The sequence below is a fragment of the Salvelinus sp. IW2-2015 genome, unplaced genomic scaffold (assembly GCF_002910315.2).
Source record: "Salvelinus sp. IW2-2015 unplaced genomic scaffold, ASM291031v2 Un_scaffold16422, whole genome shotgun sequence".
NCBI lineage: Eukaryota > Metazoa > Chordata > Actinopteri > Salmoniformes > Salmonidae > Salvelinus > Salvelinus sp. IW2-2015.
The window spans coordinates 3,921-30,809 of record NW_019957579.1 but is presented as its reverse complement, the minus strand read 5'-3'; the positions used below and the strand labels follow the sequence as shown (position 1 = coordinate 30,809).

Below are 26,889 nucleotides of genomic sequence, written 5' to 3'. Positions count from 1 at the left end.
TGTATCTGATGCTGTCTGGCAAAAAAGAGTATGACATGCCTTACTCCTTTTGGCCAGACAGCATCAGATTAATGGGCTACACATACTGAGACAGAGGAGCACTGTTTTTCTCGCTCAGATGCTTAATCTAGGATTGATGTGTCATTATTTTGGCTTGCGTCTCGGTCAAATGAATGATCAATATTKAAATGTTTTATTTGGATGGGCAGGGAGGTACGGTACGGTGGGCCAGGCCCCCTAAGGCCCGCCAATAATGCCGGCCCTATACTGATAACTTGGTGTGTTGGGGACTGAGCTTTTGCAGCGTTCATAACATCTCCTACTATTGTAAAAATGAGCATGAGACTGGGAAACGCCCCTCCAGCTCATAATTACTAGTGGGATCCCTGAGCTCTGACTTCTCTTAAATGCTGAACTCTGATATCACCTACTAAATAAATGACTTTGATAACAATTTTCAGCAGTTAAATGCAACAACAAAACATTATTTATAAAAAGCAATCTATTGATATTGTTTTTGAACACTATAATTTGTTTATAAGCATGATAGCTGTTGTTTTAGTTTATGGTTGACAAAGCTTGTTTGCCATTAGCCAATTTGTGTTTCTCAACCATTTCACCGTGAAAGCATTCAACTGTTTTTTATGACTTCACAACTGTTAATTACCCCCTTCCCACTTGGTTATGAACGCAGCAATAAACCTGTGATTTGTGAACCCCAGGTGGCCCTCCACGCCCAGGCATGCTACCAGTACCTGGGCCCCATATGGGTGGTCATGGTCCCCCTATGATGCAAATGAGGGCCCCCCCACCACATGGRATGATGCCTGGAGGTAAGATTGTTGCCCCAACACTTAAATTATATATTGTTGATGTAAATATATTTTTGATAGGAATTAGATTAAAGATCTACAAGTTCTCACCTGCRTTTACAAAATGTATCTACTGCTGATCACCAATATCTTCATTGAACAAAATACAGTAGTTCATGCATGGTCAAGGTCATAACTTTGAGATGTATTTTTCACCAAGATTTGATAGAATGGATTCATAAGGGACATGTATACTCRACCATGATTAGGATCTAATGTGAATAACAAGTGAAACCAGTTAAGATATCTGTGATGTTTGCTGTCCTGTAGGTCCAGGTATGCGAACACCAATGGGCCACATGCAGATGATGCCTGGCACACATATGATGCGCCCCCATCGGCAAATGATGCTAATCAGACCGGGTATGATCCGGCCAGACAGACCTAAAATCAAGTGGCTCTCGGTTCTGCACTGCAATAAATGCTCTTGGAGGTCACTGCTGCCCCAAATGCATTGTTTGGGTTTTTGAAATGGCCACGACTCTAAAAACCCTTTTGGTTAGAGTAAACACCGTGTTTCAGCAAGCTCCCGTGGCATTAGTTAATTTATCTCTTTATATTAATTTCTTAGCTTGAAAAAGTAGTACAATTTGCAAAATAAGTTACTCTACAATGAGTCTTGACGGATATGTCAAAAGTTTCTGACAACATTCCCGGCAGAACTACTAAGAACTCGACCAAAWCCACCACCCCTGTAGGGCTCCCGAGTGGCGCTGCGGCCTAAGGCACTGCATCTCACTTTGACCATATTGATTGGTCAAAGTACAATGACAGATAACAGACTGTGTTTATTTAAGTGGAACATTAGAGGGAGCCATAATCCCATTAAAAATARAAAAGTACTCTCTTTAAAAAATAAATATATATATATATACAGTATATTTCTGACTGGATCACAAATGACGACTCCTCCATTCGGTTAGATATTGAGACATATTTTTCAACATACCCCTAGCAGGATCTTTTATTTTCAGAAGCTTCAAATCTGTAAAAGATAGCTGAGATAATCCCATTACAATTAATACACTCAAGGCATGGAGGATCAGTTCAACGTTTTGAGGGAAGGTCCAAAATAACATCTGCGCTCTTACCCAGATTCTTAAGAGCACAGATTTTGTACCAAAATTGGTGGATGTTGGCTTTAACCTTTGGATTAATAAGGGCATAGGCAGACTAAATGATTTATATGCTGACAAGATTCTAATGTCATTTGAGCAGATGGTTGAGAAATATCAGCTCCCAAAGCAGGCCTTTTCCCGCTTTCTACAAGTCAGACACGTTTTCAACCAACAACTTGGTTGCCAACCCTGATGTCTGTCATTGAAAGAATGCTTGTTTTCTTCACAACGCAAAATGTCTGTAAGTTTATTTTATGATACTTTAAGGTCCTTTTCTACTGTAGATACACAGGAGGTCAAGCGAGTGTGGGAGAATGAACTGTCTGTTACTATTGTTGAGGAGATGTGGGAGGACATTTGGAGATATGCAAAAACAATATCTATCTGTAATCGCATTAGAGCAATCCAATTAAGAATAATACACACATTGCATATATCTCCAAATTGTGCATATATCTCCAACCCTTTCTCCTCTCCTCAGTATCTTAAATGTAAAACTGATACATGCACCCTTACACATTTCTTATGGCCATGTTCCAAATTACAAAGGTACTGGTCTAAAGGTCCTTCAARAAATTGAAAAAAAATCCATGGGTTGACCTAGAATGAAAATCAATTTCTTTGCTGTTAGTTCTCCCTATTAAGCATGTTACTTCTGCGTGTCACAGAAGGCTGTACAACATTCCTATCTCCGCAGCGAGGAAAAACATTATCTTGCAGTGGATTAGTGACATCTATTCAAGGTTGGCAAAWGTAAACACCTCTTATCCCTTGGGTTTTGTTATTCCAATGTAAAATGTGCTTTTTTTTTAGACCCACAGACTTTTATTTTTTTAAATAAATAAAATGAGTAGACTTGAACGTCGTGTATGTATGGTCTTCAATCATTTTGTTTGAATAATAGATGGATGACAGAGGCTCCTAACTATCTATAGCTTCATAACATGAGAATACCTGTTGTTTAGTAAACGGTCAATGCGTTTATTCCTTCAAATATTGACCCATACTTTATTCAATTAAAAGGGCATTACTTAAGTGTGCCATATAGATAGAAGGCTACTTTTCAGACAGACTCTTTCTCCGCAGGTCACTTGTACGTTCTTTTCTTCTTGTGAATGTGCAGCATGTGATTCGTAAGGGCATTCGTCCGACTGAAGCATTTGCCACAATCATGGCAGCTAAATGGTTTCTCCCCAGTGTGTATCCTCATGTGCTCCGTCAGGGCTCCTTTCAGTTTAAAGCATCTTCCACAAACATGGCAACGGTGTGGCCTTTCCCCTGTGTGAAGTTTCAGGTGTGTCTTTAAAGTGCCTACCGCAACAAAGCCTTTGTTACATAAAGGACATGTAAATGGTTTCTCTCCTGCATGACCCATCATATGCACGATAAGACTTTTTTCCCTCTTGAGGAATTTGCCACATACATTGCACTGAAATGGTTTGTCTGATTCTGCATTGCCAATTAGCTGATTCATATTTAATGTGCTCACAGAGCTGTAAGGGGTTACTCCAGAGAGGGTTTGAGAGTCACTGGTTGGTTCTGATACTCTGTAATCCTCTTCATCGGGTTCTATTTTGATCTCTTCAATTCTGCTGGTAGGTAGTGGGTCCCTCTCTCTGTTCTCTACAGTTTGTATGTGGTAAAGTTGGGAGGACTTATGTGGGTCATCCTGATCACTGTCACTTTTCACAAAGGGAGGAGAACATGTTAGAATGTTGGTATCAGACTCTAGCCCCTGAAGCTGCTCTTCCTCCTGATTGGTCCTGAGTTCTTCCTGTTCCTCTTTAACCTGTGTGGGGTCTGAGTCCTCCTGCCCCAGACCTGGGGTCCACTCCTGCTCACAGTGCTGCTGCTCAAGGGGAACCTCCTCAGGGACAGGGAGAATGAGCTGCTGGGTATCTGGCAGAAAGGACAGAGGATGAAAGAGTCRTCTAGATCTCCATATTCATAGTGGTGACAAGACGAGATGTAATCTGTCCAAGTATTAGACACTAATATTTTAAAATATTCACTTTGATTATAAATGAATGGGTGTTGTAAAAACTCTAGAGGCTTGCACAGATTATTTAATCAGCCAACAGTATTCGCATGCCATGGTAACTTTATTGCAGTCGATCTGTGCATCTCAGAAAATTTCTTAGTATATTTGCTTCCTGGGATATTACACTAGAGTGTTTCCTTCCCTCAGGGTGATATCAGATAATCGTCCACAGCGCGACACCAATACAGGCTACCTCGAACGGAATCAATGTGTAATTTATTGAATTGTGTAGCATAATTAATATCTATACCTATCTGTAATGGTAGGTAGGTGGCCACAAACCTGCTTTATGTAACTTTATCTTCGGTTGGGTAACTATGTGCAGTTGCCTTCGTAGACGATCGATCTCCTCCTTTGAACGGGAGATTTCTTCCTGGTACTCCGTTATCGTTTTTTCCACTGCCCCAAATATCTCAACAGCCGCCGCAGTTAATCGCTCGGTGAGAAACGTATTCAACAGCTGCAGTTTGGACATTTTCAGATAGATTAATGCTCTTAATCCACAGAATAACTATATTTATTGCATTTCTTCTCTCAAATGCAAATAAACGGATACACATGCGCAGCCTCTATAGCTCTTGCCCTGGGAAGTTATTGGCTGTGAAGAACAGCTTGCTACATTACCGCCACCTGCTGTGCAGTATGACTGATTTAGAGTGAATAATTATTTCAGCTTTTTGACCAGAACATTTGACACATTAATTAAACTCCACAGTAGGCTATGTGAGCCACTGGATATCGTAATAGCCAAGTTTATTATGAATAATATTGAAGTTAATAAGAAACAAACCTAGATGATTGAAGTGGTATGTCTCCTCCATGGTCTCTCATAATACCGAAGTCAAAAAAGATATGTCTCCACTAGTCTCTGCAGTGACAGTGATTATCAGATGGTTTGCTATGCAACCCTGCCGGAGCAGAGAGAAGATCTTATTAAACATGCATTTCCTATTTGAAATTATTTGCCAACCGGCTACCTGGTCCACAACGATCTTCTCATTCATGGACTACGCACCCTGCACTATCATCCTAGAACTGCACATTGCTCTTTGCACATCATATGCACCTGACTCTTTTTCAGAAACATATTTTCCCCACCGCACATCATCCTGTAAAATTGTTTTTTTATTCATACATCTCTACATACATAATGTACACTGAGTGTACAAAACATCAGGAACACATCCTCTTTCCATGACAGACTGACCAGGTGAAAACTATGATCCCTTGTCACCTGTTAAATCCACCTCAATCAGTATAAATGAAGGGAGGAGACCGGTTAAAGGATTTTTAAGCCTTGAGACATGGATTGTGTGTGGGCCATTCAGAGGGTGAATGGGCAAGACAAACTATTGAGGAAAAGGGGATATCAAGTCAGTTGTACAACTGAAATATGTCTTCCGCATTTAACGCAACCCCTTTAGGTGCCTTTGCACAGGGTGTGTCAAGAACTCCAACGCTGCTGGTTTTTTCAAACGCAACAGTTTCCGGTGTGTATCAAGAATGGCCCACCACCCAAAGGACAGTCAGCCAACATGACACAACTGTGAGAAGCATTGGAGTCAACATGGGCCAGCACCCCTGTGGAACGCTTTCGACACCTTGTAGAGTCCATGCTCCAACAAATTGAGGCTGTTCTTAGGGCGAAAGGGGGTGCAATGCAATATTAAGGTGTTCCTAATGTTTTGTACAATTAGTGTATAATGTAGCTTGTAGTTGTTCAATTGGAGTGCATTTCGCATGTGGATTTGTGTAAACTCTGCTTCTATTATGCTGTCTGTTTATCATTGTCTGTATACTGTTTACTGTGGCAGTACTATTTCACCAAGCCAAATGTATTTGGAGAATAAAGGTGATTCTGATCGATGATATCTATGGATGTTTTGTGTGCAAAGGGTGCAAACTCAAGGAGTAGGCTATTTCAAGAACAAAAATGTACCTTTTTAATGAATGGTAAATGTAATAGACAAATATTCATAGGTTTCACACAAAATGCTGATGTTAGGTCAAACAAAAAGCTACACATTTAATTTGGGTGTCAAGCCAAGGAAGTCCATTACAATAAATGACAAAACATGTACACAATTCCTTGTTATTGCTGCAACAAATACTTTCATAAGATGAAATCAAGCCGATACCGATGATATAGTATTACATAGATAAGCACTGAGGGGAGGACAGCTCATAATAATGGCTGGAACAGAGCAAATGGAATAGCGTCAAACACGTGGAAACCCTATATTTTATACCATTCCACCGATTCTGCTACAGACATTACCATGAGCCCGTCTTCCCCAATTAAGGTGCCACCAACCTCCTGTGATATAGATACATTAATATCAAACAACGCATTAGCCTTAAAGGGATAGTTCACCCAAATTGGTTTCCTTACCCTGTAAGCAGTCTATGGACAAGGTATGACCGTTTCCACATGCTAACGTTTTAGTGTTTTTGTGGCGCAAATCCCATTCAAGTCATGTAACCGATATTAGCATTTTTCACGCATCATGTCCAAATCRTCCGAAAGTATCTGAAATGGATTGTGATCCTCAGTCACAAATAAATCGGTCCCATGACTTGAATGGGATTTGTGCCACAAATGCTAAAACGTTAGCATGTGAAAACAGTGCCATGGAAACTAAACCAAAACATGGATTGCTGTCATACCTTGTCCATAGACTACTTACAGGGTAAGGAAACCAATGTAATTTTGTAATTTGGGTGAACTAACCCTTTAATCAAACAAAATAGAGTTTTTACTAATAGAAGATAGTGACTAAATTGTTGTGACATTCGATAAATTAGCTGGGACTGTTGCTTCTGCCTTAAAATCCACTCAATCTACAAACTTTTCTACCATGTTCTGCATGTTTATTCATGCATACCCTAAGTTTATTCTACCCAGTCGTCATCTGAGGTTCCTAATGGTATATAGAGTACAATGTGCTCTAAAACTAGGCTCTAACCTCACATTTTCCCCACACAGGTCTCTCAACTTTTTCAACTGTGGTGGTGTATTGTCATTTTCTCTCACACCAGAAAACGACAAAAATAAATTCACAATGAACGGAGGAGTTTTTACTCTGTAAGTGCTCTTCACGTTCTCTCAAGATTCCCATTTGATTGAAGCATTTACCACAGTCATTGAACCGGTTGTTTCTCTGCCGGTTGTTTCTCTGCCGTGTGTTTCATAGTGTGGCTAGCCAAGTACGCCTTCTGAGTGAAGGATTTGTCACAAACATTGCACTTATATCTTTTCTCCCCCGTGTGTGTCCTCATATGAATTTTCAGGTCTGCATTCAAAGAGAAACATTTACCACATTCTTCGCACCTGCATGGTTTCTCCCCTGTGTGTCTTATCATATGGGTGGTCAGATTTCCCTTCAGACCAAAGCATTTGCCACATTCAGGGCAGGGATATGGTTTCTCCCCTGTATGGGTCCTCATATGTTCTGCCAGTTTTTCCTTCCGACTGAAGCTTTTCCCGCAATCATTGCACTGATAGGGTTTCTCTCCTGTGTGAATTTCCTGGTGGCGACTTAGATGAGTCGTTGACGAGAAACATTTTCCACATGAAGTGCACTTAAATGGCCTCTCCCCTGTGTGAGTCTTCTCATGGTCTTCCAGGGATTTTCTCACAGTGAAGCCTTTACCACAGTGTTTGCAGTGAAATGGCTTCTCCCCTGTATGGATCCTCATATGCACTTTCAGGTTGGAACTACAAGTGAAGACCTTAGCACAGGCGTGGCAGAAATGCTTCACGCCCATGTGGGTTTGCAAATGCTTCACCATACTATCTGTGGACCTAAAATCTTTCCCACAAACCCCACAAAGATGGTATTTATCCTTTAAATGAATTTTTTGCACATGACTAACTAGATAAGTCATGAAAACAAAAGACTTCCCACACATCTTGCAACAATGAGGAGCAGTATGGTTTTTATTGGCTGATGTTACCTTGGGTAACTTGATGATTTTCCTGCCTCCAGCGCTGGTAAGATAACTTTTTCCTTTCTTGTGGGGTAACTTTTTAGTTTTCCTGCCTTCTGCACTGGCAGGAGAGCTTTGTTCTTTCTTGACCCGTGCTCTCAATGTCCGAACTAACCCTAGTGCTGACCGTAGTCCTCCACTCTCCTCTCCTCTTATACATGGTGACTTTGAAGTTCTCCTGCCTACTGTACTGGTATTGGGGCTTTGCACTGTCTTGAGGGGTGACTTGGTAGTCTTCCTGCCTCCATCACTGGTATTGGGGCTTTGCACGGTCTTGAGGGGTAACTTGGCAGTCTTCCTGCCTACTGCACTGGTATCAGGGCTTTGCACTGTCTTGAGGGGTAACGTGGTAGTCTTCCTGCCTACTGCACTGGTATCAGGGCKTTGCACTGTCTTGAGGGGTAATTTGGTAGTCTTCCTGCCTACTGCACTGGTATCAGGGCTTTGCACTGTCTTTAGGGGCAACTTGGTAGTCTTCCTGCCTACTACACTGGTATCGGGGCTTTGCACTGTCTTGAGGGGTAACTTGGTAGTCTTCCTGCCTACTACATTGGTATCTGAACTTTGCACTGTCTTCAGGGGCAACTTGGTAGTCTTCTTGCCTCCATCACTGGTATCTGGGCTTTGCACTATCTTAAGGGGTAACTTGGTAGTCTTCCTGCTTACTGCACTGGAATGGGAGCTTTGTACTTTCTTGTGGGGTAATTTTTTGGTTCTCCGGCCTCCAACACTTGCTTGCATACTGGTTGTACGTATTAACCCCAACGCTGACAGTAGTCCCCCACTCGCCACTACATCAACACTTCCACTGGTGTTGTTCTGAGCTGCAGGGGATCCTGGATTTTCTACAGAGGGGGACTGGAAGTCACCGGTTGTTAATGATGCCCCATTTCTCTCCCCCTCCGGTTCAGTGTCCATCTCTTCAGTTGTGTTGGTGGTCGGTGAGGGCTGGGGTGGGTCCTGATCATAGTCACTTTCCACACAGGGAGGAGTAAATATGAACTCTATGTCGGGCTCCAGTCCTTGATACTGCTGCTCCTCCTGACTGGTCCTGACCTCCTCTTCCCCTTCAATGTTTGTGGGATCTGGCTCCTCCTGGCCTAGACTGGGGCTCCACTCCTGCTCACAGTGCTGCTTCTCAGGGGGAACCTCCTCTGGGACAGGGAGAATAAGCTGCTGGGCATCTGGGGGGGTAAATTATATGAACATTCAGTTTGTGGTAGAAATACATTTTTGTTTATATATTTCATTATATTTGTTTACAGTTGTTGGCAACAATTGTATTTGCAACAACTCTAGCCATGCCATTGATCTAGTAACGTTAGTGATAAAGAAATTAAAAGCCCGCACACGTAATATAGTTAGCTAGCTAGTCGCTCCCCAGTGCTTTACCGCACCCAAAAACACTGAGGAGCTACTACCGGGTGCGGGACTTTCAATTATTTATCTATATAATTGTTTAGCGCAGCAACGTTACTCGAGTTTAGGATGTGCACATCACCCTCCTGTTTTTTTATAGTCTAGTTAGCAGTTAGCAGTGGCCACTACAAACCTGATTTATGTAACTTTAAATCGGGTTTCAAAGCCAAATCCAGAAGCCTCTGTAGACGTTCGATCTCCTCCTTTGAACTGGAGATTTCTTCCTGGAACTCGGTTATTGTTTTTTCCACTGCCTCAAATATGTCAACAGTTGCCTCCGTCAAGCGCTGTGAGAGAAACACATTCAACAGCTGTAGTTTGGACATTTTGAGGGAAATTAAAGTGAATACGTTTATGCTATTCTGCTCACTCCGTAGCTCTGCTCAAACAAAGATGGCGGAAGTGAAACCACAAGGGCGGCGGGAGTGACGAACCAAAGATTGAAACTCTGTGGACGACCTACTCTGCATTTAGTCACGTGGTATACAAAGAGTGACGATCTTGCGGTACCGAAACCCTACCAACAGAGGGCATTAAGCGCAAGAGCAGATGAATGCTGGTCATTTTTTCTCAGAAAACAAAAAATGTATAGACACAGGCCTCATTCGAAGTAGGTTTCCATCCARTGGTGTTTCCACCAAACGGATTTAGTGCGGATAAAAATCAGTGCGTGATGACATAGTTCACAGAAAAAGTAATATTTCGTTTAACTTTTCATGTACCAAGTACAAATCTAAAGTTAATGTGTTTCCATCGCATTTCCTGTAGTTCTGTCACAAAAACTGTTGTGTTAAATAGCAAAGTGCCTACTCTGGTTTTAGAACGTGCGATCTAGCCAACAACAGATACAGTGCAGGTAGGCTAGTCTGTGGGGTCAATTTCACGCCATATGTATTGAAATTAAAATAAAATAAATCGTGAACATGAAAAAAAAAGTTAAGAATGTAAACATATTTTCGATGACGGGTGTATTAATGGATATTGAAATCAAAAACCAAACAATTGAAAGCAAAATGTATAGAATTCTAAACAAAAATAAGTAGGCAAAAGTAGGCAAAACCCCAAAACTTGTAATCAACAAATTTTAAAGCGAGAGCAAAACTATGACAAATTAATAAAAAAAATATTTGAACATGATAAGACATGCTTTCTTTCTTTTGCCGTCACTACTACGCGCCAAATCTTCCCCCCTGTGCCCGCATGTTCTGAACATGGGGGAAGATTTGGCGCGTAGTAGTGACGTCAGATCGTCTACTTAAGTAGGCAAAAGAAAAAAAAACATGTCTATCATGTTCATTGATTGGGTTAAGACGAACCGTCACTCCAAAACTAGCGGACCAATGGAGACTCATTGTCTACGCTTCCCTCTAAACCCGCCTTTCACGGAAAAAATGATGCCAATACCTGGCAGTGAAAGCAAAGAAACAGACATCGAAAGCAAAGATACGAGTAGCGTAACCCAAACGTAGTACATGCATTCAAGAGCCTAGGCAAAATGTATTCAATAAGATTGATTGCTGGGAAAGTTTAACCGAAAACGATTTTTGCATTAGTTTTCAAATATATTTTTTCATAATTTGTCAGAGTTTTGTGCTCGCTTTTAAAATGATTTGCTTACTAGTTTTGGGGTTTTGCTTTGATGTCTTATTTTTGTTTACAATTCTATACATTTTGCTTTCAATTGTTTAGTTTTTGATTTCAACATCCATTATTTCACCCGTCCTCGAATATATTGTAATGACCTGATGTAATGTTTGATGTTTGCAACTTGGCATCTAACACAAAACACGCCACTGTACAAACCATTCATGAGGCAAACAAAGTTGTTCGTAAACTGAAATCACAACAAGTGACTTTAAAGTTTCAGCATGTTGGAAAAGATGACTCTTTGAAACTAGTTGTCTTCAGTGATGCTTCGCTAGGGAACCTTACAGATGGAGGCACACAAGGTGGACATCTAATCGTGTTAATGGATGAAGGAGGAAGATTCTCACCTATCTGTTGGCAGTCAAAAAGGATCAGAAGGGTTGTCCGAAGCACACTTGCTGGAGAAACCCTTGCTCTTGCGGATGGAATTGACAATGCGATCTTTCTTGCAACTCTGTTCTCAGAGCTTACCACTGGTGAGACAAAGCGGCACATTCTACCTGTAGTTTGTTAGTTGATGCTGTGAAGTCAACCAAGTCTGTCACAGAGAAAAGACTTCGTCTTGAGATTAGCAGCATCAAGGAACTTATTCAAGCACAGAGAATCCAGCGGATTCTGTGGGCGACCACAAAGGAACAGCTTGCTGACTGTCTGACTAAAAAAGGAGCATCCAGTCTTGTGCTCCTACAGGCTCTCAGTAATGGAAAGTGGCAGCTTTAGTAATACAAATAAAAACTGTCACACAACCCATTTGTAATGGGGATCTTGAATAATACTTGGACATTTAATTATGTTGTTGATGTTTTATTTGTCTTTAAAGAAAAGGGGGAGATTGTTAAGTTCATGTTTTAAGTATCCCTATACTTCTGTTATTACGGGGCTATCACTCAGTCAAGAGTGCGCCTGCGCAGGGAGTCAGTTGGTTGATGGACCTAGCCTTGAGTGTAATGGCTACCTTGTAGTGTGTTCATACAGATAGTAAACTTTGTTAAACTGGAACCTTGTCGTTGTGTCATTTCGAGTTAACAAAGTCATACGGCTGAAGCTCCTCCAACCAGCGTGCCACCTGCCCCTCTGGCTCTCTGAAAGACATGAGCCACTGGAGAGCAGAGTGGTCAGTCCTTACAGTAAAGGGCAGRCCACCCAGGTAGTACTTGAAGTGTTTGACGGAAGCCACAACAGCCAAGAGCTCCCGCCGGGTGACACAGTAGCGGCGCTCATGTTTGTCAAATGTTTTGCTGAAGTACGCCACCACTCTCTCCCCCTCTGGCCCCACCTGGGCTAGCACCCCACCCATGCCCACATTGCTCGCGTCTGTGTCCAGGATAAAGGGCAAGCTGAGGTCAGGGGGGGCGAGCACGGGGGCCTCGATTAGTGCACGTTTGAGGGTGTTGAACGCCTCCTCACACTCCACTGTCCAAGTGAAAGCCTTGTCCTTCGGCAGCAGGCGGTTCAGGGGAGCAGCAACGCTTGAGAAGCCCCGTACAAACCTCCTGTAATACGAGGCCAGGCCCAGGAAGCTCTTCCGCTGACGCTGTTCGGTGCGGGTGGGCCAGTCTCTGACAGCCCCTACCTTGTCCTCCATGGTGCTGATCCCCTCCTTCCCCACTCGGTGACCTAAGAAGGACACCTCTCTCCTCATGAAGTGGCACTTCTTGGGGTGGAGCTTCAGACCTGCGGCAGCCACCCTCTTCAGCACACGCCGTAGCGCCCCCCAGGGCTGACTGGAGGGAGCTGCCATGGGCCAGGATGTCATCGAGGTATACCAGACACTGCTATCGGGGGATGCCATCCAKCACCCTGTCCATCAAATGCTCAAAAGTAGCTGGAGCGTTGCACAGGCCAAAGCACAGGACCTTGAACTGCCAGTGTCCTCTGTTAGTGGAGAAYGCAGTTTTGGCTCTGGCCTCTGGGGAAAGGGGCACCTGCCAGTAGCCACTGCGGAGGTCTAGTGAGGAGAACCAGGAGGACCCCCTAACCAGGTCCAGCGACTTATCGATACGTGGTATGGGGTATGAGTCCTTCCTGGTTACCTCATTCAGCCGCCTGTAGTCCGCACAGAACCTCAGCTTGCCCCCTTCTTCGGAACCATGACGACTGGTGCCGCCCAGGGGCTGTCTGAGGGCTCGATCAAGTCTGCCCGTTGCATCTCCAACACAGCCTTGTCTGCCGCCTCCTGGCGTGCCAGCGGGATACGGCGGGGACGCATCTTGATGGGCCGAGCATCACCTGTGTCGATCTCATGCTGCACCAGATSAGTCTGACCCACCTCTTCCTCACTCAGCGCAAAGCTGTCTCTGAAATCAAACAGCAACTGCCACAACCGTTCCTGCTGCTCGGGGTCAAGACCAACACAGTTCCTCCCCCATATCTCCCTCACTGCAGACAGTGTCCTCTCCCATCTGGGGTAGCTGGGCGCGGACCGGGCTCACAGAGGGCTGTGTCGTGGAGGTAGCTGGGGGGAATGTAAAACACTGCCGTAGGTGACAGGGGGGCTGGGGAAAAGTCACACAGAGATGTGGGGGACGGGGGGGCAGCCATCGAGTCTCTGCTGCTTTAACTGTTGGAGTAAAGGGTTTGTTGAGTTGAGTGAATGTGACATTAGGGGGGGGGGGGCATGGTGACTTCTGGCCCTCCCTGGAAGCTCAGTGTGCCCCTATTTAGGTCTAACTGGCAGCCTGTGCTCCTAAGAAAGTCCAACCCCAGGATACAAGGGTCCTGCACAGCCGCCACCACAGACCTGCCCCCTACTGTCAAGAGTCATTATTCCCTTCCCTTTCATGGGTGCCAGCTCACCTGTGACTGTGCGGAGCTGCACAGTTGTAGGCTCACACTGAGTCCAACCTGGCACAATATCTAGCCTCACCAGGGTTACCGTGGACCCAGTGTCCACCAGGGCGGAGCAGGGTACCCCCTCCACAGTGACATGACAAAAGTCCCCAACACAGGTCCGGCCCACCACAACAACAGGCTCCATCCGCTTGCCCTCGTCTACTTCTGGGGGAAGTGGAGTCTTGCTTCCCCGTCTGTGCCGGTGGGCTCCTCCTGGAGAAGATGGTGGTTGGGATAGAAAACCAGGGGTCCGCACTACCCGGTCTATGCGGACCCCGAGCCGTTTCCCTGAGCTCTGGGGGACATGGGGCAATCCCGGCGCAGATGGCCTGGCTGGCCACAACCCCAGCAGACCTTGGGACCAGGGCGTGTGTTTCGTGCCGCCTGTAGCGACACAGCACAAATGAGTTCTGTCATTTCAGCCACCCATGCAGGCTTTTCCAGCTCCGGGCTGCTCTGCCCCCCAGCTCGCACAGAGGGTCTRTCTCCCTGCACCCCCACCAAAGCCCCAGCCCACACCAGCTCCCTCTCCAAAGCCATCTCCAAGGCTATCTGCAATGACTCAGGATGAGCCAGCTGGGTCTGTATGCGCAGCTCCGTAGGAGAGAGCGCCTGTATGAACTGGTCCCGTGCTAGCTCGCTCTGCACGGAGGGGGGCATGTGAGCATATGCCCGCCGAGAGAGGCTTTCAATGTCATTAGTTAGCAACCGTAGAGGCTCTCCAGGCTGCCTGCGTCTATTACTCAGTTCGGAGCGCAGTAGCCCGGGCTGTGCACACTGTCCATAGCGCCTCCTCAGTGCTCCCACTAAAGCACCATAATCACGTCTGTCCTCGGGGCTAATCAATATCAAACAGGCCAGAGCATCATCAGTGAGACATAAAGCCAACTGCAGTGCCCTATCTTAATTCGACCACCCCCTAAAATGAGCTAACAGTTCAAACTGAGCATGAAAAGCTTCCCAATCCGCCTTACCGGAATACTTCGGGGTCTTAACAGATACGGACGCAGCCGGGAACTGGGCGCCGCCATGTTTGTTTACATCCTGAGCCCCAGATTCCTCGCCCCGCCGCGTCGACGTCACCCCTTCGGTCCGCCCACCAGAATCCGCGCGAAGCACTCATGCCCGCTTCAGCAACCATCACTCTAACGTCCTCCCTCAAGCGGCCTCTGGGCTCCCATGCCCTGGCGATCTCCTCAGCCAGATCCTCCGATGTCCATGCACAAGCACCTCCTTGGCCATAATCGTCCCCTACCTCCACCTTCACTTTCGGATTCCCTCGAAGCATTTTCAACCCCGTTCTCACCTACGGTAGCTAGCCACAGAAGTCAGCTAGCTAGCTGGCTAACTTTTATCAACGTTTTTACTTCTGACACCAATGTAATGACCTGACTAGATCATAAAGGAACAATTGCCCAGACAGAGGATTGAGTTTACGAATTGACGGTTTATTAACCCAACTTTACACAGGCTACTGTTTGGCCGTAGCCCACGCCAAATAAATGAAAGATAACCACAAGCCAACCACGACCTTCTCTTGTGAAGGCCAGACATAAGAGAGAGAACAAAGGCTAAACCTGGTCTTAATTTCCAATGCTCCATCCCCCTGCCCAACCCCCCTCCACGCCACTCCGCCAACCGCCAGGATGCCCGGCATCAGAACATTCCAGGCATTCCCGTGATTGGCAGATAGCAGGTTGATTGGCATGTCGGACCCCGCGAACACTGGGTACTGGTAAATACAACACAACCACCTGCTAGCCTAACACATAACACACAGCTGTCTGTGCGGGTCGCTACAATATGTTTACATTCTGAACTTTATTTTTCATGTAAACGAATTATTTTATTTTGAATTCAATACATGAATGACATTTACAGGAGATTATTATGGATAAGACCGAGAATATTTTATTTGTCAAGCATCGATCATCATGCCACCTGGAAAATACCCTCGATATTTATTGGAAAGTAGCATCAAACTCATCACCTTGCACTTTCACCACCCTGTGACGTTCATCATAATTGATTTAATCTGTAGCCTTGTCAATAAACTGCATACCCACCCGATTAGCCACCAATCACCCCATTAAAAGGTGGAAAAATCATATCAATCACACCATTCATATGGTGAATGTGGTATCCCACACGCCACGTGTGGTACGCGTGTGCACCTTTCCCGACGAGTCGTAATGGGAGGACCACACAACATGTTATGTGTGACTTCAAGTTTACTTCGATATGGTTATTATATCAATATTTGCACATAAAAGCGTTCCCAGCGCCATTTCTCCCTTAATAATTTGACCGACACAAAAATATACCACCATGTCAAACGAACTAATTATCTATCGTACCGAAACTTCCTGTTTCCATCACAGCTGTCGTTTTCATAAAAATAAAAAAAATACAGTATGACTTTACTCATAAAAACTGGATGGAAACGTGGTTAGGGACTATTTAGAACACGTAAGGACAATGCTGTATGGTTATGTCTTGAAGGGGTATAGTCTGTCAGAATTGACTTTTTGTAACAGGTTAGGAGAGTTAACATAGCAGGTTAGGATAATTAGGTTAAGGTTAGGAAAAGAGTTAATGTTGGCAAAAAGACCAAGATTTAACACCACATTTATATGGGGTTTGACCATCCTGGCCAAGTGGGTTGTTTATGTTTTAAGTTTAGGGGTGTGTCTTGGGGTAAAGTGGGATGTAAAAGCTTCTGTTTGGGCTTTTGTCAGTGCTCAAATATGGTTGTCTCACTTCCATTAGACTACAGATGAAGTTGTTTATCATGATGTGAAATAGCCCAGAGGTTGAATTTGGATATTGAGGACTTTATAACTCATCCTGATCCTCATACTCAATGTAGTTTGCAAAAGTTCAATCATTAAGCTGTTCTGAATACTCACTAACTTAATACATTATGCAATATATAATTCAGTTTCCTATTCTATGTGCTTAGTGGGAATGTATGTTAGCGGTTACACATGTTATCATCATATCTCTTTTCTATTAGCCGTAGGAAATGTCATACACCTACTTACCTTATAGCCTACAGTATGAGCATGGCACAATAATTTACATTAACCACACTCGCTGTTTAACATATCTGCTTACTCTTACAATTATAACCTTTCTCTCTCTCTCAACCAATGGGAGTAACTCTTGCAATGTATGTGTCAAACTTACCCAAATTCTCTTAATTGCAATCACATCATCTGGCTCCGAGGATCTTCCCTCAAGAGACAAGGCCATTTCCCAAACTATTTAATAAAATGTCATATTGCATTCAGTTTCAGTTTATCGTGTACTAGATTTAAATGCCTTAMGTAGCCTAAGCATACACACTACAGCCAAAACATGTTTTTAAAATGATTTCAATTCAATATCTATTTTATTATAACATTTGCTAAGCTGCATGGCGGCAAAAGACAAAGGAGAGCGCTTATTTTTTTAACTTTTATTTTCCATTTTCTCACAGCAGAGATATTACAGACAAAGTAAAACTATACCTCAATAACAACACCGTTACATGAACATCCTAAAACATGACAGCACAGATTTTCCATATATTCTCAGCTTGGTAGAAAAAAAACAATGAATTCAAAAATAAATCATCACAGAATGTGGAAGGGTGTAGGACTGTGTCTATCCTACAGTAACAGCAGTTCAGTGGTCACTATATGCATTTATATAGATTTACAGCATCTTAACCTTCTAATTWTTWTTTTWATTTTTTTAACTATAACTGATATGGTCTTGTCTCACCTAGTTACCTTAAGACAGGGTTTCTCAAAGTCAGTCCTGGGTTCCCCCTGGGTGAACTTTTTTATTTTCTTCCCCCTAGCACTAGATAGCGGATTCAAATAACCAACACCCCATAAAACTTTGATTACTTCAAATCAGTTGTGTAGTGCTRAGCAAAAAACAGAAATGTGCACCCGGGGAGGCCTAGGACCTACTTTGGGAAACCTTGCCTTAAGATGAACGCAATAAATGTAAGTCACTCTGGATAAGATTGAAATGTATCACACTACATGGTTCTGTGTACATTACATGTCTTCTGTCACTGAATGATCACTGCAGGAGATTTCATTGTTCTCCCAAAGATGAATCAGTTAAACTTTTTGAGGGGTTAGGGGCTAATTAGAATCTCCATTCTGGAAGTGACCCTCTTAAGTTCAGCAACATGTGACATTGGAAGGAACGCAAAGTGAGTGGCTAGGGGTGCAGTGTTGGTTTGGAATTGTGGGCACTGTTTGTGCATGTTCTTCATGTGCTTTTTCAGGGTCCCCACATGACTAAAGCTTCTGTTGCACTGGCTGCACTGAAACAGTTTCCAGTTCTTTCCAATGTAATCCGTTGGTGGAGACTTCGTTTACTTGCTGAGACAAAGGATTTCTCACAAAAATGGCACTTATATGGTCTCTCCCCCGTGTGGTTCCTCATATGCACGGTCAGGCTGCTCGAGTGTTTGAAGCATTTGCCACATTCTTCGCACCGATACGGTTTCTCCGCTGTATGAGTCCTCATATGCTCTTTCAGGTTTTGCTGCTGCCTGAAGCCTTTGCCACATTTTTGGCACCAATATGGTCTCTCTCCTGTGTGGACACGCATATGCGTTCTCAGTTTAGCATTACAATGGAAACATTTGCCACAAATATGACAAAAAGGTTTTTCTGCAATGTGAGATTGTTGGTGTTCTATCATACATTGAGAAGAGTTCATGTTTTTTCCACACACACCACACATATGTTTTGCATCATTTGCATGTACTGTTTGCACATGATTAATTAAAGCCACCAAAAATTTAAAAGACTTCCCACACACTTTGCAACAACAAGGAGCAGCATTGCCATGACTGGCTGATTTCTGATTGGGCATCACATCGGTTTTCCAGCCCTCTGCAGAGGTATTGGAATTTTGTCTCTCATTTGTCTGCACTCTCTTTGATTTGAGTAGCTTTAACACTGGTAGTAGCTTTAACACTGGCATCCCCCCATTAACATTTTCACTGACTTCACATTGAGCTCCATTTACTACAGGGAAGGGCGGAGAGTAACTGTTTGATTCCGTTCCTCTGTAAACCTCGCCATCAGGTTCAGTTTCCATCTCTGTAGTTGTGCTAATGCATACTAAGTCCCTCTCTCTGGTCTGCGTTGTTAGGGTTTGGGAAAGATGTGAGGGCTGAGGGGGGTCCTGATCACAGTCATTTTTCACACAGGAAGGAGTGAATATGAACTCTTTGATATCAGACTCCAGCCCCTGAAGCTGCTCTTCCTCCTGTTCCTCTTTAATCTGTGTGTGCTCTGGGTCCTCCTGTTCCTCTTTAATCTGTGTGGGGTCTGAGTCCTCCTGCCCCAGACCTGGGCTCCACTCCTGCTCACAGTGCTGCTGCTCAGGGACAACCTCCTCAGGGACTGGGACAGTGAGCTGCTGGGGTTCTGGAGTGATGGAGAAGGTAACATAAGGGAAATAGGCCAACATAAGATGTACAATACTTTGATACTGTTAATCTTATAGTCTGATACTAAGACTTACGGGTGATTCCTCACGAAACTAGAACAAAACCATGATTTTGGGGATTTTCACAAAATGTAATCCATAGAAGGTTCCTTTTGGAAGAAGGATTCTTGAAATATATCTTAAAGCATGATTAAGAAATAATGATTTGAAGTTGGAATATTGTGACAATTTGTCCTTACCCAGGCCTCTTATGACATAATGTTTCATCTGTAGGTGCTACAAAGCAAAAGTGTCATTTGAAGMATTACTGCTTGCTCTGTAATATGAGTACTATTTGATGTATTCTTTTATGTTCAACAATATATTGAAACATTTGCCATATAAAATATGGTATATTTTCAATATTCATGTTTATATTTGTCAGTATTCATAAATTTAAGCAAATCGTTAGAAATGTAAATACTACTCATATTATACAGAGCAAGCGGTAAAGTTAAATATGACACGTATGTTTACTCTGTAGCACCTACAAATGAAACAGTCTTAAAAGGAGACCTGGGTTAGTCCAAAATGTCACAAAAAGCCTAGTCCACCTTCAATTAATCATTTCTGAATTAGAAAAACGTTATTGTCGACGCAATGTGGAAATTTGTCTTTGGCTTCACCCCATCAAAACAGATATTAATACACCATCATGAGCATATCATTCTCAAAATCAATTTGTACTTTGTAAACCATACAAAGTGCTACAGTGCCATTATAAAGTCATATATGTTGAGTCATTGGTCTAAATCTGGTCTATTTCAAATCTTCTCTCATTGATTGAGACAGGTGGGCCACCCTAGCCTTTGATCATGATTAATTTCCATTACATGACACTAGAGTCATTGGACGAAGGCGTCTTCTATAGGGGGGAGTTTTGTTATGCTCCACAACGCTCAATCTGAACATTAAACACACGTCGCTTGCGTAAGGTATTGGAAGTAGAAGGATTTTATCTTTCATATCAGCGAGAAATCATTGGGAAAAAAACAAAAGGTTAAATTAATACACACCTTGATAGGGTTAGTCTTCCCACATGGCCATATCTCCATGTTACAGAGCTTGTTTACGGAAAACAGACAGAAGACAAGAGGCGAACCACCCGTGTAAATGAGCTATCTAGCATGCTCTGAACAACTGTGTGTAAGCGTAACTCGGGAAGTGCAGGCCCCCATAGCTGTACGGATCTTTAACTGCTACAGTAAGTCTACCTTTCTTATTTGAAGGATTCTTTCTCGCTGATGAAAGATAAGGGCCATGTGTTTCAAAAGCCGTTTCACAAGCGATGATTGACGTTTCGAAACGTTATAACAGCGTTGGGATTGAAGTTCACAAGGCAGTCGTGGGAGAAGCAAATGTCTGAGAACTGCAGAGAGAAGGCAGAATGCCTCCTAGAGTTTGAGAGCTAGGTCCACCCCAAAGTACCACATGTCATGACACTCAACTGTCTCGATCAATGAGTAAAACATCGTATACATCGTGCAATCGTGCAACGTATACATCGTATACATCGTGCAACGATGTATACATCGTTGGATTACTAATTGAGTGTATGTAATCTTCTGACCCACTGGAAATGTGATGAAAGAAATAAAAGCTGAAATAAATTACTCTACTATTATTCTGACATTTCACATTCTTAAAATAAAGTGGTGATCCTAACTGACCTAGGACAGGGAATTTTTATTAGGATTAAATGTCAGAAATTGTGAAAAACTGTGTTTAAATGAATTTGGTTAAGGTGTATGTAAACTTCCGACTTCAGCTGTATATGCAGTCACTTTAACCATATCTACATGTACATRCTACCTCAATCAGCCTGACTAACCGGTGTCTGTATGTAGCCTCGCTACTTTTATAGCCTCGCTACTGTATATAGCCTCACTACTCTTATTTTTCACTGTCTTTTTACTGTTGTTCACCTAATATCTTTTTTTGCACTATTGGTTAGAGCCTGTAAGTAAGCAGAGTAGGCCTACCGACGCAGAAAAATGTAAGATGAACTGCTGGCTACACTTCTTCCATGGCTTAACCCAATGAGAGAAGGTCACAAGTGCTTCCCTAAAAGCTGTCTGGGTTTAAACATCTATTGTACAGAAAGTAAATATCTTAATGAATTGATAATGACACAATAACATTACTTGCCACGCAAAATCAGCCTTTGAATGTCAAAGAAATAAAACAATGATATCCCCATATGCATCGGAGTCATGTCTTTCCCGGGTATTTTACAGCTTGTTTCTAGCATAAAAGCATTAAAGCATTGCGCACCAAAGCGCTGTTATAGATCACTTTGTATAATCAGATCCATTTTATGTTCTTCAAAATGTTAAGCTAACAAGGGGTAGGCCTGTGATTTTGGGGGCATTTTCTTTAATAAAAAAGGTAGGCCTGTGGCATACCCTCTCATACCCCTCAATTAGAGTCTTGGCTTTAACAGCCCTTCACTGACATGGAGGTAGGCTATTTAAAGAGTGCATGGTGAATTGACTGACAAATCAATGATATAGCAGCCTGTAGCCCAATTTCATCCGTCAAAAAGGTAGGCCTACCTTATGTCTTAAATTGGAAGAAATAAGCTCCAACATAARGCCCTCTTGTTCAGTCTAATTAAAATGAAGACTAGGCATAATTCATTTCAACACTTTCAGCACCACGAGCTGTCCTTGCTGCTTCAAGTTTCAGCACCACAATGTAAGTTACTAGCATGGCCTATTGTGAAGTCAAAATAAATTATAGTAGTAGCAAGCTATCAAAGTTGACCTCTGTTCCTCCTCATCTTCACGCTCTCCTTCTCAAACTGAACAGAATATAGGCTATAGTCTAGTCCACGAGCAAGAAAATAATAAAAAATAGATTTACGTTAGAAACCTTTGACTCGCCTCCTTATCTGCCACCTACGCAGCACAGTCAATGGTTAAGCAGCGACACAGTCAATGGTGAGGGGCAGCATCGATGTACAAAACATTAAGGGCACCTTCCTAATATTGGGTTGCACCTCCCCTTTAGCCATCATAACAGTCTCAATTCGTCGGTGCATGGACTCTACAAGGTGTCAAAAAAGTTCCACAGGGATGCTAGCTCATGTTGACTCCAATGCCTCCCACAGTTGTGTGAGGTTGGCTGGATGTCCTTTGGGTGGTGGACCATTCTTGATACACTGGAAACTGTCGAGCGTGAAAAACCCAGGAGCGTTACAGTTCTTGACACAAACCAGTACGCCTGGCAGTTACTACCATACACGTTCATTGTTGCATTTCTTTTTACACTTAAATATTTTGTCTTGACCATTCACCAATTGTCTCAAGGCTTAAACATCCTTATTTAACCGGTCTCCTCCCCTTCATCTACACTGACTGAAGTGGATTTAACAAATGACATAAATAAATTATCAGAGCTTTCACCTGGTCAGTCTATGTCACGGAAAGACATGAAAGACTACCCTTAATGTGTCCTTAATGTTTTGTACACTCGGCGTATAGGTTAATTAAGCAAATAATTCTGAAACACTGATAAATATCGACATTTCATTATTACAAATGACATGACCCTCCCCTGGACTAGATTTAAACTCGACCCTCCCCAGTCAGTCAGTCTGTTAGCTACAAACCTGTTTTATGTAATCTTATCTCTGGTTTGTAAACCGAATCCAGTAGTCTTTGTAGTCGTTTGCTCTCCTCATTTGAGCGGGACATTTCTTCCTCGTACACTGTTATCATTTTCTCAACTGCCCCAAATATCTCCACAGCCACCGCTGTTAATTTCTGAGTAAGAAACGCATTCAACACCTGTAGTTTGGACATTTTCAGTAGCGTAAAAAACGAGCAGACGACCTCAGATAAGTGTTTCGTCAGCAACACAAAAAATACYTCCGGGTCACGGAATTTCGCACATTTTCTCAATTAAAGCCTCCTCACGTAATAGTCGGAAAGGCTCCATTCTTCTTCTTCGGTTATGTTTATCGGCGGTTGGCAGCCAACGTTATGGTGCATTACCGCCACCTACTGTACTGGAGTGTGGGCCAGAGACGGGGAGAAACGAAATCTTACCTACCAGCCCGTTGCACTTAAAAATATAACTAAATATTTGAGACTATATCTAATGACATTCTCCTTAATATACTCTTTWAACTAATTTCCTATATCCCCTTCTCCCTCATGCTAGACCTCAACCTCTCTCTTTCCCTCTGATACTGCCCACTGTGGCAATACATGCTCCATGGTCTCTGTTTCCTGGCAATAATCACACTTTCCTGTTGGATGCGTTCCAATCACATTTACATTCTTATTCAACCGGCTGTGTCCCACCCTTAATCTTGTAAAAAATTGCCTCCTCTCTTAGGTCCCGTCCTGCCATCCTCCCCTCCCTGACTTTCCTTTGTACTTGAAATAGATGTCTGCCCTTAGTATCTCTATTCCACTGCTCCTGCCATCTCTGCACCATCACTGTCCATATCAGGCTTTTTGCCTCTGCCTTGCTCATTGAAACTACAACATCAACATCCCCACTACTAAGTGCTTGTTTAGCCAGTACATCAACTGCCTTGTTCCCCTCCACCCCCACATCGGCTGGGACCCAAGTAAATCCTACCTGTATACCCATCTGTCTAATCCTGCCATGGGTTTGTAACACCTCATWAAGCAGGTCTTGTCTGCTAYGTGAGCTAAAGGACTGGAGACTCATCAACACTGCACATGAATCAGAGCAAATAGCTACTACTAACGACTTACTCCACCCACTGCAAGGCCAACAGTATGACCAGCTAGTCTCTCCAACACTTCTAGATCAACTACTGGAGGCGGGAGTAGCCGTGGTGAATTTACAGGAATAGCTACCATTGGACTAAACTTCCTTCCATACAGTGCCATCTCCTTCGCCTGGGTATTACCCACCCACCCAAAGCTTGTATTCTGTCTTTCCTCATGTTCCCAGCATGCCTGTAAAATCCYTTTCGCAGGATGAGACACCCTATGTCCCTGTACRTTGACCCAATATTTCTTTGCCAGCTGCTGTCTCCTAATCTGCAATGGCATATCCACCATCTCCACCTGTAGTGCAGCCACTGGGGAGGCCCGAAACTCCCCACTACATATTCTGAGTTCTTGCCCCTGTATTACATCCTAGCCTTTCTAAGGAGGTCTGATCTGCTGAACCATACCCTATACTGCCATAGTCTATTACAGATCAGAACAATGCAACATACATGGTCATCAATGAGGAACGCCCAGCACCCCCACTCCTTCCCCGTCAGACAGCGCATCACATTTAGCACCTTCTTACACATTACCACCACTCTCTCAATGTGTTCTGCCCAGGTCAGTTTAGTGTCAAAGTATATCCCAAGGAACCTGAAGCCCACCACCCTCTCCAAGTTGCTCCCATATAACCTCAACCATACCTCATCTCCCATCTTCCTCCTGGTAAAGAAAGAACACTCTCAGAGTTTTCTCTACAGAGAACCTGAATCCCCACACTTCTTCAGGCTAGGCTCCTATTTTCTCCACTTCCTGTCTGACTGATGTGCCCAAAGTAAACTGCCTGTTACTCAGGCCCAGAAGCCAGGATATGCATATAATTGGTAGCATTGGATAGAAAACACTATGAAGTTTGTAGAAATGCATGAGACTATAACAACTGATATGCTAGGAGAAAATTCAAAGAATAAACAACTGTMTTTTTTTGGGGGGGGAGATCCCATGCTCTTCCCTTAGAACGTATAGGGTCAATGTTAAATCCGGCTCCCAGATTGCAATTCCAATGGCTTCCACTAGATATCAACAGTCTTTGTTCAAGGTTTCAGGCTTGTTTCCTTCCCAAACAAGGAAGAGTTTTGAGTTTTGGCACCGGGAGTAATAGCTGGAAATCAGTCTGTGTGCATGAGATGAAGAGGATGTGCGCCTGATAATTTTACTTTTCTATTGAACATACTTCTTTCCGTATAAAATATTATAGTTTAATTACATTCTAGCGTACCTGAGGATTAAATAGAAATGTAATTTGACTTGTTTTAAAAAGCTTTTTAAATTTTGAATCTACATAACATGTCACATTTCCTGTTGCTGAGGGAATATTGTTGTGTTGTGTGATACTGCTGCCAGTTAAAATTTGTTGTTACACAAGTGCATGCCAAATGACAAGTTATTCTTTCCCATACCGGGAGTTGAACCCATGACACCTGTGTGTACACCAGAAATCGTTACCGATAGACCATAWGGGAARACATTTACTTTAAAAAATCATCACAGACAAATCTATAAATGTTGAAATGATGCCTTTTGTAATTAATAGCTCCATCTTTTTTTCTCAGAGATGTTGGGGAAAAGTCCCATATAAAATCAGTCTAAAATGTGTTTGAAGAGAGAACAGCCAGACACACTGAAAAGTATACAGTATCATTCCCAGCTTGATTTCAATCAATTAAAAGTAATGCCAAGCAAGCCAGGAGTCGACGCTAGAATCTTCTGATCTGTAATCAGACACGTTATCCATTGCGCCACTGGCCCCACAGCCAAGCTGAAGTCAGGTCACTCCTAGACCAGTGTACACAGTCATAGCGTCTGTCACTGACAAGGTTCCTTGGTTTTCTGTTACAGATGCATATCTTAATTTGATCCTCCTGTTGTTGCATGAATTTTACTGCAGAGCAAGAAATGCAAACATTAAGTGTATTCAACGTTTAAAAAGCCTTGTCAATTTTGAATCTACATAAAATGTCACATTTCCTGTTGCTGAGGGAATATTGTTGTGTTGTGTGATACTGCTGCCAGTTAAAGTGTGGTACCTGTTGTTACACAAGTGCATGCCACATGACAAGATGTTCTTACCCATACCGGGAGTTGAACCCGGGCCACCTTGGTGAAAACCAGGAATCCTAACCGCTAGACCATATGGGAAGACATTTACTGTAAAAAAAAAAAAGATCACAGTCAAATCTATAAATGTTGAAATGATGCCTTTTGTACTTAAAAGCTCCATCTTTTTTCTCAGAGATGTTGGGGAAAAGTCCCATATAAAATCAGTCTAAAATGTGTTTGAAGAGAGAACAGCCAGACACAATGAAAAGTATACAGTATTTTTCCCAGCTTGATTTGAATCAATAAAATAAGTGGACCAGCCAGGATTCAACCTGATCTTCTGATCGTAGTAGACACGTTATCATTGCGCACGGCCCCAACACAACTGAAGTCAGGTACACTAGACCAGTGTACACAGCATAGCGTCTGTCACCGACAAGGTTCTTGGTTTTCTGTTAAGATGCATATCTTCATTCTCTCCTGTTGTTGCATGAATTTACTGCAGAGCAAGAAATGCAAACATGAAGTGTATTCAACGTTTAAAAAGCATTGTCAATTTTGAATCTACATAACATTTCACATTTCCTGTTGCTGAGGGAATATTTTTGTGTTGTGTGATACTGCTGCCAGTTAAAATCTGTTGTTACACAAGTGCATGGCCAGAAAAG

At 43.0% G+C, this 26,889-nt stretch overlaps 3 protein-coding genes across 3 annotated transcripts; all 3 read right to left on the bottom strand.

Moving 5' to 3' along the window:
* Positions 1 to 584: 584 nt before the first annotated feature.
* On the bottom strand, positions 585 to 4,607 carry LOC112080677 (zinc finger protein 454). Its single transcript, XM_024146526.2, has 2 exons — positions 4,314 to 4,607; positions 585 to 3,889 (listed from the first exon to the last, which is right to left on the bottom strand). Exons 1-2 carry the CDS (start codon positions 4,504 to 4,506, stop codon positions 3,078 to 3,080), a joined length of 1,005 nt encoding a protein of 334 aa, XP_024002294.1. The 5' UTR covers positions 4,507 to 4,607; the 3' UTR covers positions 585 to 3,077.
* Positions 4,608 to 5,135: 528 nt separating this feature from the next.
* Positions 5,136 to 10,285, bottom strand: LOC112080675 (uncharacterized). Its single transcript, XM_024146524.2, has 2 exons — positions 9,574 to 10,285; positions 5,136 to 9,205 (listed from the first exon to the last, which is right to left on the bottom strand). Exons 1-2 carry the CDS (start codon positions 9,764 to 9,766, stop codon positions 7,173 to 7,175), a joined length of 2,226 nt encoding a protein of 741 aa, XP_024002292.1. The 5' UTR covers positions 9,767 to 10,285; the 3' UTR covers positions 5,136 to 7,172.
* Positions 10,286 to 17,364: 7,079 nt separating this feature from the next.
* On the bottom strand, positions 17,365 to 23,360 carry LOC112080676 (zinc finger protein 892). The gene is made up of 2 exons (XM_024146525.1): positions 23,038 to 23,360; positions 17,365 to 19,363 (listed from the first exon to the last, which is right to left on the bottom strand). The coding sequence occupies exons 1-2, from the start codon at positions 23,228 to 23,230 to the stop codon at positions 18,204 to 18,206; spliced, it is 1,353 nt and encodes a 450-aa protein (XP_024002293.1). The 5' UTR covers positions 23,231 to 23,360; the 3' UTR covers positions 17,365 to 18,203.
* Between the last annotated feature and the right edge of the window lie 3,529 nt (positions 23,361 to 26,889).

Excerpts from the sequence above, each read along its gene's own strand:
- LOC112080677 (XM_024146526.2), bottom strand. The coding sequence starts at position 4,506 with ATGTCCAAACTGCAGCTGTTGAATACGTTTCTCACCGAGCGATTAACT. Across the intron at positions 3,890-4,313 it reads GATAAAGTTACATAAAGCAG|ATACCCAGCAGCTCATTCTC; the intron begins GTTTGTGGCCAC and ends CCTTTCTGCCAG.
- LOC112080676 (XM_024146525.1), bottom strand. The coding sequence starts at position 23,230 with ATGTCCAAACTACAGGTGTTGAATGCGTTTCTTACTCAGAAATTAACA. Across the intron at positions 19,364-23,037 it reads GATAAGATTACATAAAACAG|AACCCCAGCAGCTCACTGTC; the intron begins GTTTGTAGCTAA and ends CCATCACTCCAG.